This window comes from Oncorhynchus mykiss, chromosome 7 (genome assembly GCF_057628025.1).
Source record: "Oncorhynchus mykiss isolate SJ-2025 chromosome 7, ASM5762802v1, whole genome shotgun sequence".
Taxonomy (NCBI): Eukaryota; Metazoa; Chordata; class Actinopteri; order Salmoniformes; family Salmonidae; genus Oncorhynchus; species Oncorhynchus mykiss.
In genome coordinates, this window is record NC_143028.1 from 78,180,121 (window position 1) to 78,194,704 (window position 14,584).

The window sequence follows — 14,584 nt, forward strand, 5'->3', positions numbered from 1 at the left end:
ACCTCAGGTAAAGGAGCATTTTAATTTCTATTAGGAGGTTGACATCCACACAGTATGTATAGCTTGGATCACAGCTTCTCCCTCCTGTACTCATCTGGGTGATAATGCTGTGTGATGTAGACCTCACTATGTACTGATTGACCTCTGACCCTGTTACTTTGTAGTCATCTGGGTGATAATACTGTGTGATGAGACTTCACTAAGTGCTGACTGAACTCTGACCCTGTTACTCTGTAGTCATCTGGGTGATAATGCTGTGTGATGCAGACCTCACTATGTGCTGATTGAACTCTGACCCTGTTACTCTGTAGTCATCTGGGTGATAATGCTGTGTGATGTAGACCTCACTATGTGCTGATTGAACTCTGACCCTGTTACTCTGTAGTCATCTGGGTGATAATGCTGTGTGATGTAGACCTCACTATGTGCTGATTGAACTCTGACCCTGTTACTCTGTAGTCATCTGGGTGATAATGCTGTGTGATGTAGACCTCACTATGTGCTGATTGACCTCTGACCCTGTTACTCTGTAGTCATCTGGGTGATAATGCTGTGTGATGTAGACTTCACTAAGTGCTGATTGAACTCTGACCCTGTTTCTCTGTCTGAACTCCTCGATGTCGCCATGAGGTGAAGAACATTCCAGTGACATCTTCAGGATGTAGCGTTATTGTGATTTCTATTCCCTCCTGCAGAAATCCCTAGTGAGTAGTAACTTTCTCTTTCAGGGGACACCCTTCCTGGTGAGTAGTAACTTCCTCTTTCACGGGACAAATGGTCTAGTGAGTAGTAGCTTCCTCTTTCAGGGGACACACTTCCTAGTGAGTAGTAACTTCCTCTTTCACGGGACAAATGGTCTAGTGAGTAGCATCTTCCTATTTCAGTGGACAAATGGTCTAGTGAGTAGCATCTTCCTCTTTCAGTGGACAAATGGTCTAGTGAGTAGTAACTTCCTCTCTCAGTGGACAAATGGTCTAGTGAGGAGTAACTTCCTCTTTCGGAGGACAAATTATCCACTGAGTAGTAACTTCCTCTTCCAGCGGACACATTCCTTAGAGAATAGTAACTTCCGTTTTCACAGGACAAATGATCTAGTGAGTAGTAGCTTCCTCTTTCAGGGGACAAGTTCTCTAGTGAGTCGTAACTTCAGCTTTCTGGCAACAGAAAAGGTAACAGAAGGGATCTTTCAGGGCAATAATTTCCATATAAATAAATGCCATAGTCTCCCCTAGTTGGATCAAAATCAATTCTCATATTGCCATTGTTTTCAATATTCATGTTGTTGGCTAGCCACTGGAGCCTCATCAGTTCATGTTGTGGAGAGGTGTGGCCAAACTCTGTCTTTGAGATCATTTATTGAGGTAATGGTTACAGTGTATTGGCATTTATAGGGCATAATGAGGCCAGAGACAAAAGCAGGATGAAACAACGTAGGAAACCTTTTCCACTTATGGCCAACCGAAGTCAGAGCAACAATTGTGTCAATGTTTGTACCTTCAGAAATGTTTAAATTTTTTGATCTGTAATTGCTTTCTAGTGTTTGACAATACATTAAAAGTGTTCAGGAACATAGTTAAACCACTAGATATGAAAACGTTAGGTCTAAAAATGTCAGAAAAGTTCTGACAACTTTGAATTTGGAGTGAACTGTCACTTTAATCCTTCACAATATGTACCATAAGGTCTTCCAAAATAACATTTGGAAATTTGTTAATTGATCGATACTGTAGTATGATGTATTATTGTCCTCACATCAAAATAAAACTAATGAGTAACCAAAAAATATATAATCTTCCTGTGCAGCCTACCACCAGAATCAAATTTTGACTGTGTTTGTCTCTCTCCTCTGTCTAAAATATGCCTCTGGTAGTCTACATACACAACCAGTAGACAGGGCAGATACGAGACAAGGGTCAGTAAAACTGAGTTTTAAAAAGGCTGATCTACAACACCACTGTTTAACACATGTTTCAAAATAAATTACATTTATCCCTAGAGAGTAATAACTACTTATTTCAGAGGGCAGAGAATGTTATCGGCAGGGTATGTCAGCGTTGAAGCCTACAGTACATACCATGTGCGGACAAACCCACTGGTCGGGAATGGAGGAAGACAGGTTTGTGTCATCGAGGATGTGAGGCCCATTGTTAACCTTAGTACTTCCTGGTTTGGGGGCTTATCTAAACTTATGAAGGGGAAGCTCCAGATAGCCCAGAATAAGTTGATCAGGGTAGTTTTGAAGGTGAGTCCATGCACTCACATAGGCAGCAGCCAGCTGCTTTCAGGAACTAAACTGGCTGCCTGTTGAGCCTAGGGTGTCCCAGATTAAACTAGGTTTGGTTTACAGGAGTATTTATGGTCCTGCGCCCAGATATTTAAGTGATTACTTTCCTCGTGTTAGGGATGCACACAATCACAGCACCAGATCAGGTCATCAGATCAGCTTATACAGGTTCAGGAGTAATACTGGAAAAGGTCATTTCTTGTATACTGGAGCCTCAGAATGGAATGAGTTGCCTATAAAAACAACGTCATCTCTGGACAGCTTTAAAAATAAAGCAAAAGTATGTTTGATGTCTTCTGTGCCCATATGAATAACCCCTATTATGTAACTGGAATGATGAGATATATGTTCTTCTCTGTTTTTGATGAGATAGATGTTCTTATTCTCTGTTTTTGATGAGAGAGATGTTCTTCTTCTCTGTTTTTGATGAGAGAGATGTTCTTCTTCCCTGTTTTTGATGAGAGAGATGTTCTTCTTCTCTGTTTTTGATGAGAGAGATGTTCTTCTTCTCTGTTTTTGATGAGAGAGATGTTCTTCTTCTCTGTTTTTGATGAGAGAGATGTTCTTCTTCTCTGTTTTTGATGAGAGAGATGTTCTTCTTCTCTGTTTTTGATGAGAGAGATGTTCTTCTTCTCTGTTTTTGATGAGATAGATGTTCTTCTTCTCTGTTTTTGATGAGATAGATGTTCTTCTCTGTTTTTGATGAGATAGATGTTCTTCTTCTCTGTTTTTGATGAGAGAGATGTTCTTCTCTGTTTTTGATGAGAGAGATGTTCTTCTTCTCTGTTTTTGATGAGATAGATGTTCTTCTTCTCTGTTTTTGATGAGATAGATGTTCTTCTTCTCTGTTTTGGTTGTATTATTTCTCTGCCATACTGTGTTTGATCCTGTCCAGCCATCTTGTCTCAAGAGGACCACGATGGAAATAAGTCCCAGACTTTATTGTTTATGTGTGCTTGTTTTTTTTAAATGGTTGAATTAATAAACTAAACTAACCGAGCACGAAGGGTAAAGAAAGCTTCATAAAGTTGGAAAACCAATTCACTTACACATGCTTTTCTTGAAATGAAGATGTTATATTTTTAGGTTTAAAACGTCTTCATGCAGTCCTGTGTGTGTGTTTGTGTATGTGTATAGTATATTTGGCAGTTCACAGATGGTTCCATCCTTCATAATACCTTACATTAATATGAAAACTGACTGACTATGGACATTAGTCAACAATCAGCGTGACCAGCTAGCATTATCTCACCCTTGCACTCAGACCATCTTCTAAGTGCTCAAGATTATTTGGTTTTCACAGCTTTTTATTGTGTTTTCACTTCAATTTCATCAATAGTTTATTGAGGACAGATTCTTTATATTTTTATTTTTACACTCTGCACAGATTAGCAATTCAAATCAATCAATAAAAAGGACAAGCAGGGTTCAGAAATGACAAACAAAAATGAACGGAGACAATTACACAATTAGATATCAATGATAATATCAATGGCATATGTAATCAATACGAAACAGGATGAAAAATCCCATAAATAATAATCCATTAACAATAAGCAGAGGATGGGCATGTAAGAACCCGGCTAAACACAATGGACAAAAGCACGTACCAGTAAAAAGTTGTGTGCTTTAAATTGCTGATGTATGTACCTCCCAGGGTGGAGTGCGTGCCTTTTCACCCCCAGATTTCTCCAGCATGAATCGGGCCTGGACCCCAGGAGACATGGGCATACTAGACCTGTACACATAGACGTCATACTCAGGTATATCTTTCCAATCTGAGCGGCTTTCCTCAGAAAACTTCACAGCCCATTGCCATTGGTAGGTATTATATTCATTGGTGTTGTTTTTTTCTGAAGAGTAAAACCCAACCCAGGAGTTATTAAACTTCTCCTTCCAGTCAGTGAAGGACTTTTTCACATACAGGCGAGCGCAGGCCTTTCCATCCTTTACGAAGAGCTGCAGACTGGCGTTAGACTTATAGCCGCTTATATCAACAGGAATCTCTCTGTTGGAATCATGAAACTCAGAACTCCTACGTATTTCCTCCTCAGATGTGTTGTAATTCCCGCATAATTTAAAAAGCCACATTGATTTGTGCGGATGAAGCCTGGCCTGGAGACCAGGGTTGAGGGGTACTGAGGTGTCAAAGGACCCAGAGGCACCGTCTATGACTGAGGAAGAGTCTAGCATGTCCATACTGTCATTGTTCTTATAAAGCGCACAAATCACACCCTTGTCCAAAAGGCTCTTGGGGATACCACTGAAGGTGATCCTGGCACCTCCTCTATTTGTGGTTTTCACCTCAAGCTTTATCGATTTAGTTTCATCATCCTGCATGCGATGCTGGCTTTCCATGGTAATAAACACTTGCTGTATAAATGAGACCTTGGGACGTGCCAAGTACAATGCAATTGCCAAAAGAAGTGCCAGCCCAGGTGTGTGTGTCCAGATGTTCTCCACACTGTTGTCGTTGATCTCTACATTGTGTATTCGTTGAATTACATCTCGTGTAATGGTTGGGAGAACTTGGATTTGTGTTAAGAGGCTGAAACTGACAGGGTATGTATTGTCTGGATCATAGACACTTTCTCTGTTTTCATTTGGCGGGTAATGCTGTGTCATGTAGACCTCATCTACTATGAGCTGATTGGATCCTTCCTCCCTAACTCTGATAATGACTCTGTCTCTGTTTCTCTCAGGTATCCATGAGTTGTAGAAGCTTTGAGTGACATAATCAGGAAGTGCCGTAGCGCCATTATAGTTGTAATTTCCATCAATATTCCCTAATGAGTAGTAACTTCCACTTTCAGAGGGCAGAAAAGGTAATGGGCGGGGTCTGTCAGCGTTTCCATAGAAATTAAAGCCATAGTCTCCCCTAGTTGGGTTGAAATTGAGTCTCATGTTGCCGTTGTTGTCAGTGTGAATGTTGTTGGCTAGCCAGTGGAGCAGCATCAGGCCATGTCGAGGAAAAGTGTGGCCAAACTCTATGCCCCTGAGGTCATGTATTGAAATAAGGGTTTGTTTGATAGTGGATACTGAAGCCAGAGACATAAACAGGATGAAACATCCTAGGAAGCCCTTTCCACCCATGGCCAACCTAAGACAAAGAGAAAGACAAACATGTGCATCTTTAGTAAAAATATTTGTTTTTGTAAGACAACTGGACACATTAATTCAGAAATAGATGCCCATTTCTAGTGGTTGGCAATAAGTTAAATGTTTTCAGCATCCAAAAAACAAAATATTTCCCGTGAACAGCAATGACAGGGGTTCACAGGATGACAGAAAAGACAAAAGATCAGATGATAACAAAGCAAGCACTCTATCATGTAGGAATGATCTTCCTTTACATGCAATCAGTGAAAGCATTGCCATGTTTACCTCTCAATACCACAAGGATGATGCAAGTGGAGTGTAGTATACTGCTATAGGTTGGTTCTCTTTGAATGCAGTAGGTAATCATTGTTAAAGTCATTACTTAATGGTTTCAGTTCATACAGAAATATAAATATTTATAAATACACTGACTGCACAAGAGGCAGGCCTTCCGGTTTCTCATTTTCCTGAATAAAAAGTCACTATGTTCAGAACACATAATAAGGGCAACATTGTATGATTTTATGTGATGATAAAGATACTCTAATCAAAATATTTCACACTGTCTGCATAATTTTAATCAAACATTCATTTGCATGAGACAAAGTCCACTAAAAGTTCTAGAGCTGCTCCATGGAATGCATCTTGACTGGCTGCATTACCACTTGGTATGGCAAACGCACCGCTCTTGACCACAAAGCGCTACAGACGGTGGTGCTGACAGCCCAGTACATCACCAGGGTCGAGCTCCCTGCCATCCAGGACCACTATATCAGGCGGTATCAGGCTGGTGTACAGCAATCTTAGGTCATTCGACAGATTCTCAATTGGGTTTGGGCTTTGACTCGGCCATTCCAAGACATTGAAAATGTTCCCCTTAAACCACTCAAGCGTTGCTTTAGCAGTATGCTTAGCGTCATTGTCCTGCTGGAAGGTGAACCTCCGTCCCAGTCTCAAATCTCTGGAAGGCGGAAGCATTTTCCCTCAAGGATATCCCTGTATTTAGCAGAATCCATCATTCCTTCAATTCTGACCAGTTTCCCAGGCCCTGCCAATGAAAAACATCCACACAGCATGATGCTGCCACCACCATTCTTCACTGTTGGGATGGTATTCTCGGGGTGATGAGAGGTTTTGGGTTTGCACCAGACATAATGTTTTCCTTGATGGCCACAAAGCTACATTTTAGTCTCATCTGACCAGACTACCTAATTCCATATGTTTGAGGAGTCTCCCAAATGCCTTTTGGTGAACACCAAAATTGTTTGCCTATTTACTTCTTTAAGCAATGGCTTTTTTCTGGCCACTCTTCTGTAAAGCCCAGCTCTGTGGAGTGTACGTCTTAAAGTGGTCCTATGGACAGATACTCCAATCTCCACTGTGGAGCTTTGCAGCTCCTTCAGAGTTATCTTTGGTCTCTTGTTGCCTCTCTGATTAATTCCCTCCTCCTTGGTCCATGAGTTTTGGTGGGCAGAACCATGAGCCTCCTATGAATTGTATTGAAGTCATTGTACCCTGAGGAGGACTGAAGCTAGCTGTCCTCCGGCTACACCATGGTGCTACCCTACAGAGTGCTGTTGATGCTACTGTAGATCTTCATTGCAAAACAGCGTGTTCTAATCAATTATTTGGTGACGTGAATATAATTAATAGAGTTTTATCTAATCAATGTTTTAAAAAAATTTATTTTTATGAAATTCACTGAGGAGGATGGTTCTCTGCTTCCTCCTCTGAGGAGTCTCCACTGCTGTCTACAGTACCTAGATGTAGAACCAAGGTGTCTGTCTGCTTACTGTACCTAGATGTAGAACCAAGGAGCAAGGCCTGCTTATAGGGTCAGGGGGGGGGGTGTCAGAAATATTTTCTCTATGTTCACCGTCACAATTATCAACACACTTGCTGATGTTGGCATGAAATTAATGGGTTTTGATGAATAAACAAGTTGTTGGTGTGTCGAGGCTTGGCCCCTCACTGGCCAATCAGAATATTCTCCATTGCGAAACACGTGGTTGCTTCAAGTTGTGTATTTACATTATTGTATGTATTGCCTTGGAATCAACACCAATTCCAATGTTAGTCCTTTATAGATTGCTAAATGGCTTACAGAAATGAAATAACAAAACGTAAACCTATCTTTGCTAAATACGTTAAATTGAATTCATTTGCAGTCCACGTTGTTCTAATAAATGACATGGCTTCAATAGCATTCAAACTGATATAAGGGCTAAGCCTACTGTAAATTGCAGCTGAGCATGGACATAACAAACATTGTTAATAAGCAAGATTAAAGAATACAGAGAGTTTTTTCATCACATTTGGAAACTTGTAAAAAATGATCAATACTGTAAATGATGTAATACATCCTGAAAATAAATATACATATCAATTTAAGAAAATTAGTTCTTAAAGTTCTTAACCCCCCGAAAAAATCTCACCTTCTTGTGCAGGCTACCACCAGATTGTAGTCTTGACTGTGTTTGTCTTGCTCCTCTGTCAACAGAACCCAAGATTGGAACAGGCTAAAATATGCTTCTGGATTCCTACATACACGTAAACAGTGCAGATACAAGCCAGCAAAGCTGAGTTTTAAAAAGGCTGATCTACAATGTCACTGGGTGACTCATGTTTCATCAGAAACGAAACTTATCCCTTGTTAGTGCTCACTTTCAGAGGGCAGACAAAGTAATGTGCTTGTGTTGGGATAGAAATGAAAGCCATGCTTCTCGTAAACACATACCAGGCAGTGGTGGAAAAAGGGCCCAATTGTCATACTTGAGTAAAAGGAAAGATAATAACTCAACTGAAAGTGAAAGTCATCCAGTAAAATACTACTTGAGTAAAAGTCTAAAAGCATTTGGTTTCATGTGTACTTAAGTATCAAAAGTAAAAGCATACATCATTTCACATGCTTTATGTTAAGCAAACCAGACGGCATAATTTCCTTGTTTTTCTTCAGTTGTGGAAAAAGTACCCAATTGTCATACTGAGACATAATTTACAAACAAAGCATTTGTGTTTAGTGAATCTGTCAGATCAGGTAGTAGGGGTGACCATGGATGTTCTCTTGATAAGTTTGTGAATTGGACCATTTTCCTGTCCTGCTAAGCATTCAACATGTACAACTAGTACTTTTGGGTGTCAGGGAAAATGTTTGAAGTAAAAGTACAAGTTGACCAAAATATAAATAGTAAAGTAATGTACAGATACCCAAAACAACTACTTATGTCGTACTTTACAGTATTTTTTACTTAACTACCGATACCTGGTGCGGCCACACCCACTGGTCTGAGCACCTTGGAAGTTCAGATGGGTTAAATGGAATAGTAACTGCAATCTGAACCCTGAATGTAGGTATGTAACCTCTCGCATGTAACCTAATATAATATTAACTGTAGGCCTGTAACCTCTCACATGTAACCTAATATAAAATTATCTGTAGTTCTATAACCTCTCACATGTAGAGTAATATAATACTATACTGTAGTTCTATAACCTCTCACATGTAGAGTAATATAATACTATACTGTAGTTCTACACTGTAAAGTAAAGCATTTACATGTTTTTCTGTGTTTATGAACAATGGTAGAATACTGTGAATTTACAGGGATAAACTTTACTTTCGTCGTGTAGAATAATAGGAAATGTCAGAAATAGTAAAATACATGAAACTTCCTGTATTTTTACAGACATTGCATCCCTTTTTCACAACAATAAGCTCTCGGAATACAGCAATATACATTATGAAGAAAACACAAAATGTAACATTTGTTTATGGATATTTACTTTCGTTTTACGTTCTAAATGCAGATAATTATTGTAAAAAACAACAACATTTCTGATGTTTATAAACAGTATAAAACTATGCAAGAGAATGTAAAAAGAATGCTGTCGTCTGTGATTGTACTGATATTGATCACTACATTACAAACATGAATTCCCTCAATCACTTTCATGTCTGTCAGCCACAATGCAAATAGTCTGGGTAGCCATTTGATTACATGTTCAGGAGTCTTATGGCTTGGGGGGTAAAAATTGTTGAGGAGCCTTTTGGTCCTAAGCTTGGCGCTCCTGCACCGCTTGCCATGCGGTAGCAGAGAGAACAGTCTATGACTTGGGTGACTGGGGTCTTTGACAATGTTTAGGGCCTTCCTGTGACACCGCCCGGTGTAGAGGTCCTGGATGGCAGGCAGCTTTGCCACGGTGATGTACTGGGCCTTACGCACTGCCCTCTGTAGTGCCTTGTGGTCGGAGGCCAAACATTTGCCGTACCAGGCTGTGATGCAACCAGTCAGGATGCTCTCGATGTTGCAGTCGTAGAACCTTTTTAGGATCTGAGAACCCATGCCAAATCTTTCAGTCTCCTGAGGGAGAATAGGTTTTGTCGTGCCCTCTTCACGACTGTCTTGGTGTGTTTGGACCATTCTAGTTTGTTGGTGATGTGTACACCAAGTAGCTTGAAGCTCTCAACCTGCATCATGTACTTTGTTAAAGTAAAGAAATTATTTACTTCCTCAGAGCTTAACCACAGGATCAGGCAGTTTAGCTACCAAGGATCTGATGTGAATTCCACACCCTCAGAAGTTGATGAAAAGGGAATTAAACTAGGTGGCCAGGCAACAGAAAACTGGCCTCATTTGAGGCTCCTCCCTGTGATAATAGGCAAAAAGATTACTGATAAAAAAGATTCTATATGGCAACTAACAATCCTACTTAAATAGCCTGTGGAATTAATCTGTACCCCTCCATTTCTGTGGCTCAAGTTCATTTGCTCAATGTTCTGATTCCTGAGTATCTACAGACAAGAAAATACTGTTTGCCTTCTCAAAAACTGAAACTAAAGCACCACTATCTGATCTACTATCCTGCTTTGATACTAAAGTTTGGCCTAACTTATAAGGCTGTGGACAGCGAGGTTCGAAAGTTAACATTCATATTTCAAAAGATGTGTCCGGAGAGTGCAACATTTAAAAAACGTGTGTCAAACGCTTGCCAATAATCACCAACTTCTGCAAACCGATCTGTACTCAAGTTCCTTTTTTTGCAAGTAAAAGATTAATTCCCTTTTCAATGCTGAGTTATACAATGATGCTTTACACAATGCAGTGGAGGCAAGCTTGCTTAGGAGACCGGATATTGTGGTGTCCACTGAGATACATTTCAAGGGCACCTTTTACAGAAAGGGCCTCTTTCTATGCCTTTGTAATCGTGTGTCATAAGAATTCGAACAGATAGAGCTTCTGTTGATAAAGGAGAACAAGAATGTCTACTTTCCTGTTACACGTCATAGGACTGTATGAAGATCAAAGTGCTGTTGACGGCATGATGTGTCTAAACGCAGAAGTTTGGCTCACTACACCACAGTATGTATTCTACAGAACTAGAGTCATTTCACTGGAACACGGCATAGTAGATGTCATGTATTGTCATGTTGTGTGTTTCTGTCCTTTCCCTTCACCCTGTCTCCCTCTGCTGGTCGTTGTTAGGTTACCTTTTCTCCCCCTCTTTCCCCCAGCTGTGCCTTGTCTCCTCCTAACTACCCATTCACCCCGTTTCCCACCTGTTCCCTTTTTCCCTCTGATTAGGTCCCTATATCTCTCTCTGTTTTTGTTCCTGTCCTTGTCGGATTCTTGTTTGTTGTGTTTCATGCCTGAACCAGACTATCGTCATGTTTGCTGTAACCTTGTCCTGTCCTGTCGGAATCTGCCGGTCTATCTGAGCCTACCTATGTTTGGTTATTAAAGAAGCTCTGTTTAAGTTAGTTCGCTTTTGGGTCCTCATTCACTCACCGTAACAGAAGAATCCGACCAAGAATGGACCCAGCGACTTCGGATCCTCTCCACTCAGCCGTCGAGATCCAGGGAGCGATGCTAGGCAGACACGAGCAGGAATTGTCTGCTGCTCGACATGCCGTTGAGACCCTGGCCACCCAAGTCTCCAACCTCACAGAACAGGTTCACCATCTCCGCCTCGATCCACCGGCCACTTCCAGGGCTTTCGAATCTCCGGAGCCCAGAATCAATAACCCGCCGTGTTACTCTGGGGAGCCCACTGAATGCCGCTCGTTCCTCACCCAGTGTGATATTGTGTTTTCTCTCCAGCCCAACACTTACGCCAGGAGCACTGCTCGTGTCGCCTACGTCATATCTCTCCTTACTGGACGGGCTCGTGAGTGGGGCACGGCAATCTGGGAGGCAAGGGCTGAGTGTACTAACCAGTATCAGGACTTTAAGGAGGAGATGATACGGGTTTTTGATCGATCTGTTTTTGGGGAGGAGGCTTCCAGGGCCCTGTCTTCCCTATGTCAGGGTAATCGATCCATAACAGACTACTCTATTGAGTTTCGCACTCTTGCTGCCTCCAGTGGCTGGAACGAGCCGGCTTTGCTCGCTCGTCTTCTGGAGGGTCTCCGCGCAGAGGTAAAGGATGAGATTCTCTCCCGGGAGGTTCCTTCCAGCGTGGATTCCTTGATTGAACTCGCTATTCGCATTGAGCGACGGGTTGATCTTCGTCACCGAGCTCGTGGAAAGGAGCTCGCGTTCTCCGTTGCCCCCCTCTCCGCATCACTACCATCTTCCTCTGCCGGCTCGGGAGCTGAGCCTATGCAGCTGGGAGGTATCCGCGTCTCGACTAAGGAGAGGGAACGGAGAATCACCAACCGCCTCTGTCTCTATTGCGGTTCTGCTGGTCATTTTGTCACTTCATGTCCAGTAAAAGCCAGAGCTCATCAGTAAGCGGAGGGCTACTGGTGAGCGCTACTACTCCTGTCTCTCCTTCAAGATCCTGCACTACCTTGTCGGTCCATCTACGCTGGACCGGTTCGTCAGCTTCCTGCAGTGCCTTAATAGACTCTGGGGCGGAGGGCTGTTTTATGGACGAGACCTGGGCTCGGGAACATGACATTCCTCTCAGACAGTTAAGGGAGTCCACGGCCTTGTTCGCCCTGGATGGTAGTCCTCTCCCCAGGATTCAGCGTGAGACGCTACCTTTAACCCTCACTGTTTCTGGTAATCATAGCGAAACCATTTCTTTTTTGATTTTTCGTTCACCTTTTACACCTGTTGTTTTGGGCCATCCCTGGCTAGTTTGTCATAATCCTTCCATTAATTGGTCTAGTAATTCTATCCTCTCCTGGAACGTCTCTTGTCATGTGAAATGTTTAATGTCTGCTACCCCTCCTGTTTCCTCTGTCTCTTCTTCACAGGAGGAGCCTGGTGATTTGACAGGGGTGCCGGAGGAATATCACGATCTGCGCACGGTGTTCAGTCGGTCCAGGGCCACCTCTCTTCCTCCTCACCGGTCGTATGATTGTAGTATTGATCTCCTTCCGGGAACCACTCCCCCCCGGGGTAGACTATACTCTCTGTCGGCTCCCGAACGTAAGGCTCTCGAGGATTATTTGTCTGTAGCTCTTGACGCCGGTACCATAGTCCCCTCCTCCTCTCCCGCCGGAGCGGGGTTTTTTTTTGTCAAGAAGAAGGACGGGTCTCTGCGCCCCTGCATAGATTATCGAGGGCTGAATGACATAACAGTTAAGAATCGTTATCCGCTTCCTCTTATGTCTTCAGCCTTCGAGATCCTGCAGGGAGCCAGGTTTTTCACTAAGTTGGACCTTCGTAACGCTTACCATCTCGTGCGCATCAGGGAGGGGGACGAGTGGAAGACGGCGTTTAACACTCCGTTAGGGCACTTTGAATACCGGGTTCTTCCTTTCGGCCTCGCTAACGCTCCAGCTGTCTTTCAGGCATTAGTCAATGATGTCCTGAGAGACATGCTGAACATCTTTGTTTTCGTTTACCTTGACGATATCCTGATTTTTTCACCGTCACTCCAGATTCATCTTCAGCACGTTCGACGTGTCCTCCAGCGCCTTTTAGAGAATTGTCTTTTTGTGAAGGCTGAGAAGTGCACTTTTCATGCCTCCTCCGTCACATTTCTCGGTTCTGTTATTTCCGCTGAAGGCATTAAGATGGATCCCGCTAAGGTCCAAGCTGTCATTGATTGGCCCGCCCCTAAGTCACGCGTCGAGCTGCAGCGCTTTCTCGGCTTCGCGAACTTCTATCGTCGTTTCATCCGTAATTTCGGTCAGGTGGCAGCTCCTCTCACAGCCCTTACTTCTGTCAAGATGTGCTTTAAGTGGTCCGTTTCCGCCCAGGGAGCTTTTGATCTCCTCAAGAATCGTTTTACATCCGCTCCTATCCTTGTTACACCTGACGTCTCTAGACAGTTCGTTGTCGAGGTTGACGCGTCAGAGGTGGGCGTGGGAGCCATTCTTTCTCAGCGCTCCCTCTCTGACGACAAGGTCCACCCATGCGCGTATTTTTCTCATCGCCTGTCGCCGTCGGAACGTAACTATGATGTGGGAAACCGCGAACTGCTCGCCATCCGGTTAGCCCTAGGCGAATGGCGACAGTGGTTGGAGGGTGCGACCGTTCCTTTTGTCGTTTGGACTGACCATAGGAACCTTGAGTACATCCGTTCTGCCAAACGACTTAATGCGCGTCAGGCGCGTTGGGCGCTGTTTTACGCTCGTTTCGAGTTCGTGATTTCTTATCGTCCGGGCTCTAAGAACACCAAGCCTGATGCTTTATCTCGTCTCTTCAGTTCTTCAGTAGCCTCCACTGACCCCGAGGGGATTCTCCCTGAGGGGCGTGTTGTCGGGTTGACTGTCTGGGGAATTGAGAGGCAGGTAAAGCAAGCGCTCACTCACACTCCGTCGCCGCGCGCTTGTCCTAGGAACCTTCTTTTCGTTCCCGTTCCTACTCGTCTGGCCGTTCTTCAGTGGGCTCACTCTGCCAAGTTAGCCGGCCACCCTGGCGTTCGGGGTACGCTTGCTTCCATTCGCCAGCGTTTTTGATGGCCCACCCGGGAGCATGACACGCGTCGTTTCGTGGCTGCTTGTTCGGTCTGCGCGCAGACTAAGTCCGGTAACTCCCCTCCTGCCGGCCGTCTCAGGCCGCTTCCCATTCCCTCTCGACCGTGGTCTCACATCGCCTTAGATTTTGTCACCGGACTGCCTTCGTCAGCGGGGAAGACTGTTATTCTTACGGTTGTCGATAGGTTCTCTAAGGCGGCTCATTTCATTCCCCTTGCTAAGCTTCCTTCTGCTAAAGAGACGGCACAAATCATCATCGAGAATGTTTTCAGAATTCATGGCCTTCCGTCAGACGTCGTTTCGGACAGAGGTCCGCAATTCACGTCTCA

At 43.4% G+C, this 14,584-nt stretch overlaps 1 protein-coding gene across 1 annotated transcript; it reads right to left on the reverse strand.

Annotated features, from left to right (window-relative positions):
- Positions 1-3,573: 3,573 nt before the first annotated feature.
- Positions 3,574-7,947, reverse strand: LOC110528625 (uncharacterized). Its single transcript, XM_036984239.2, has 2 exons — positions 7,819-7,947; positions 3,574-5,384 (listed from the first exon to the last, which is right to left on the reverse strand). Exon 2 carries the CDS (start codon positions 5,375-5,377, stop codon positions 3,914-3,916), a length of 1,464 nt encoding a protein of 487 aa, XP_036840134.2. The 5' UTR covers positions 5,378-5,384; positions 7,819-7,947; the 3' UTR covers positions 3,574-3,913.
- Positions 7,948-14,584: the final 6,637 nt, after the last annotated feature.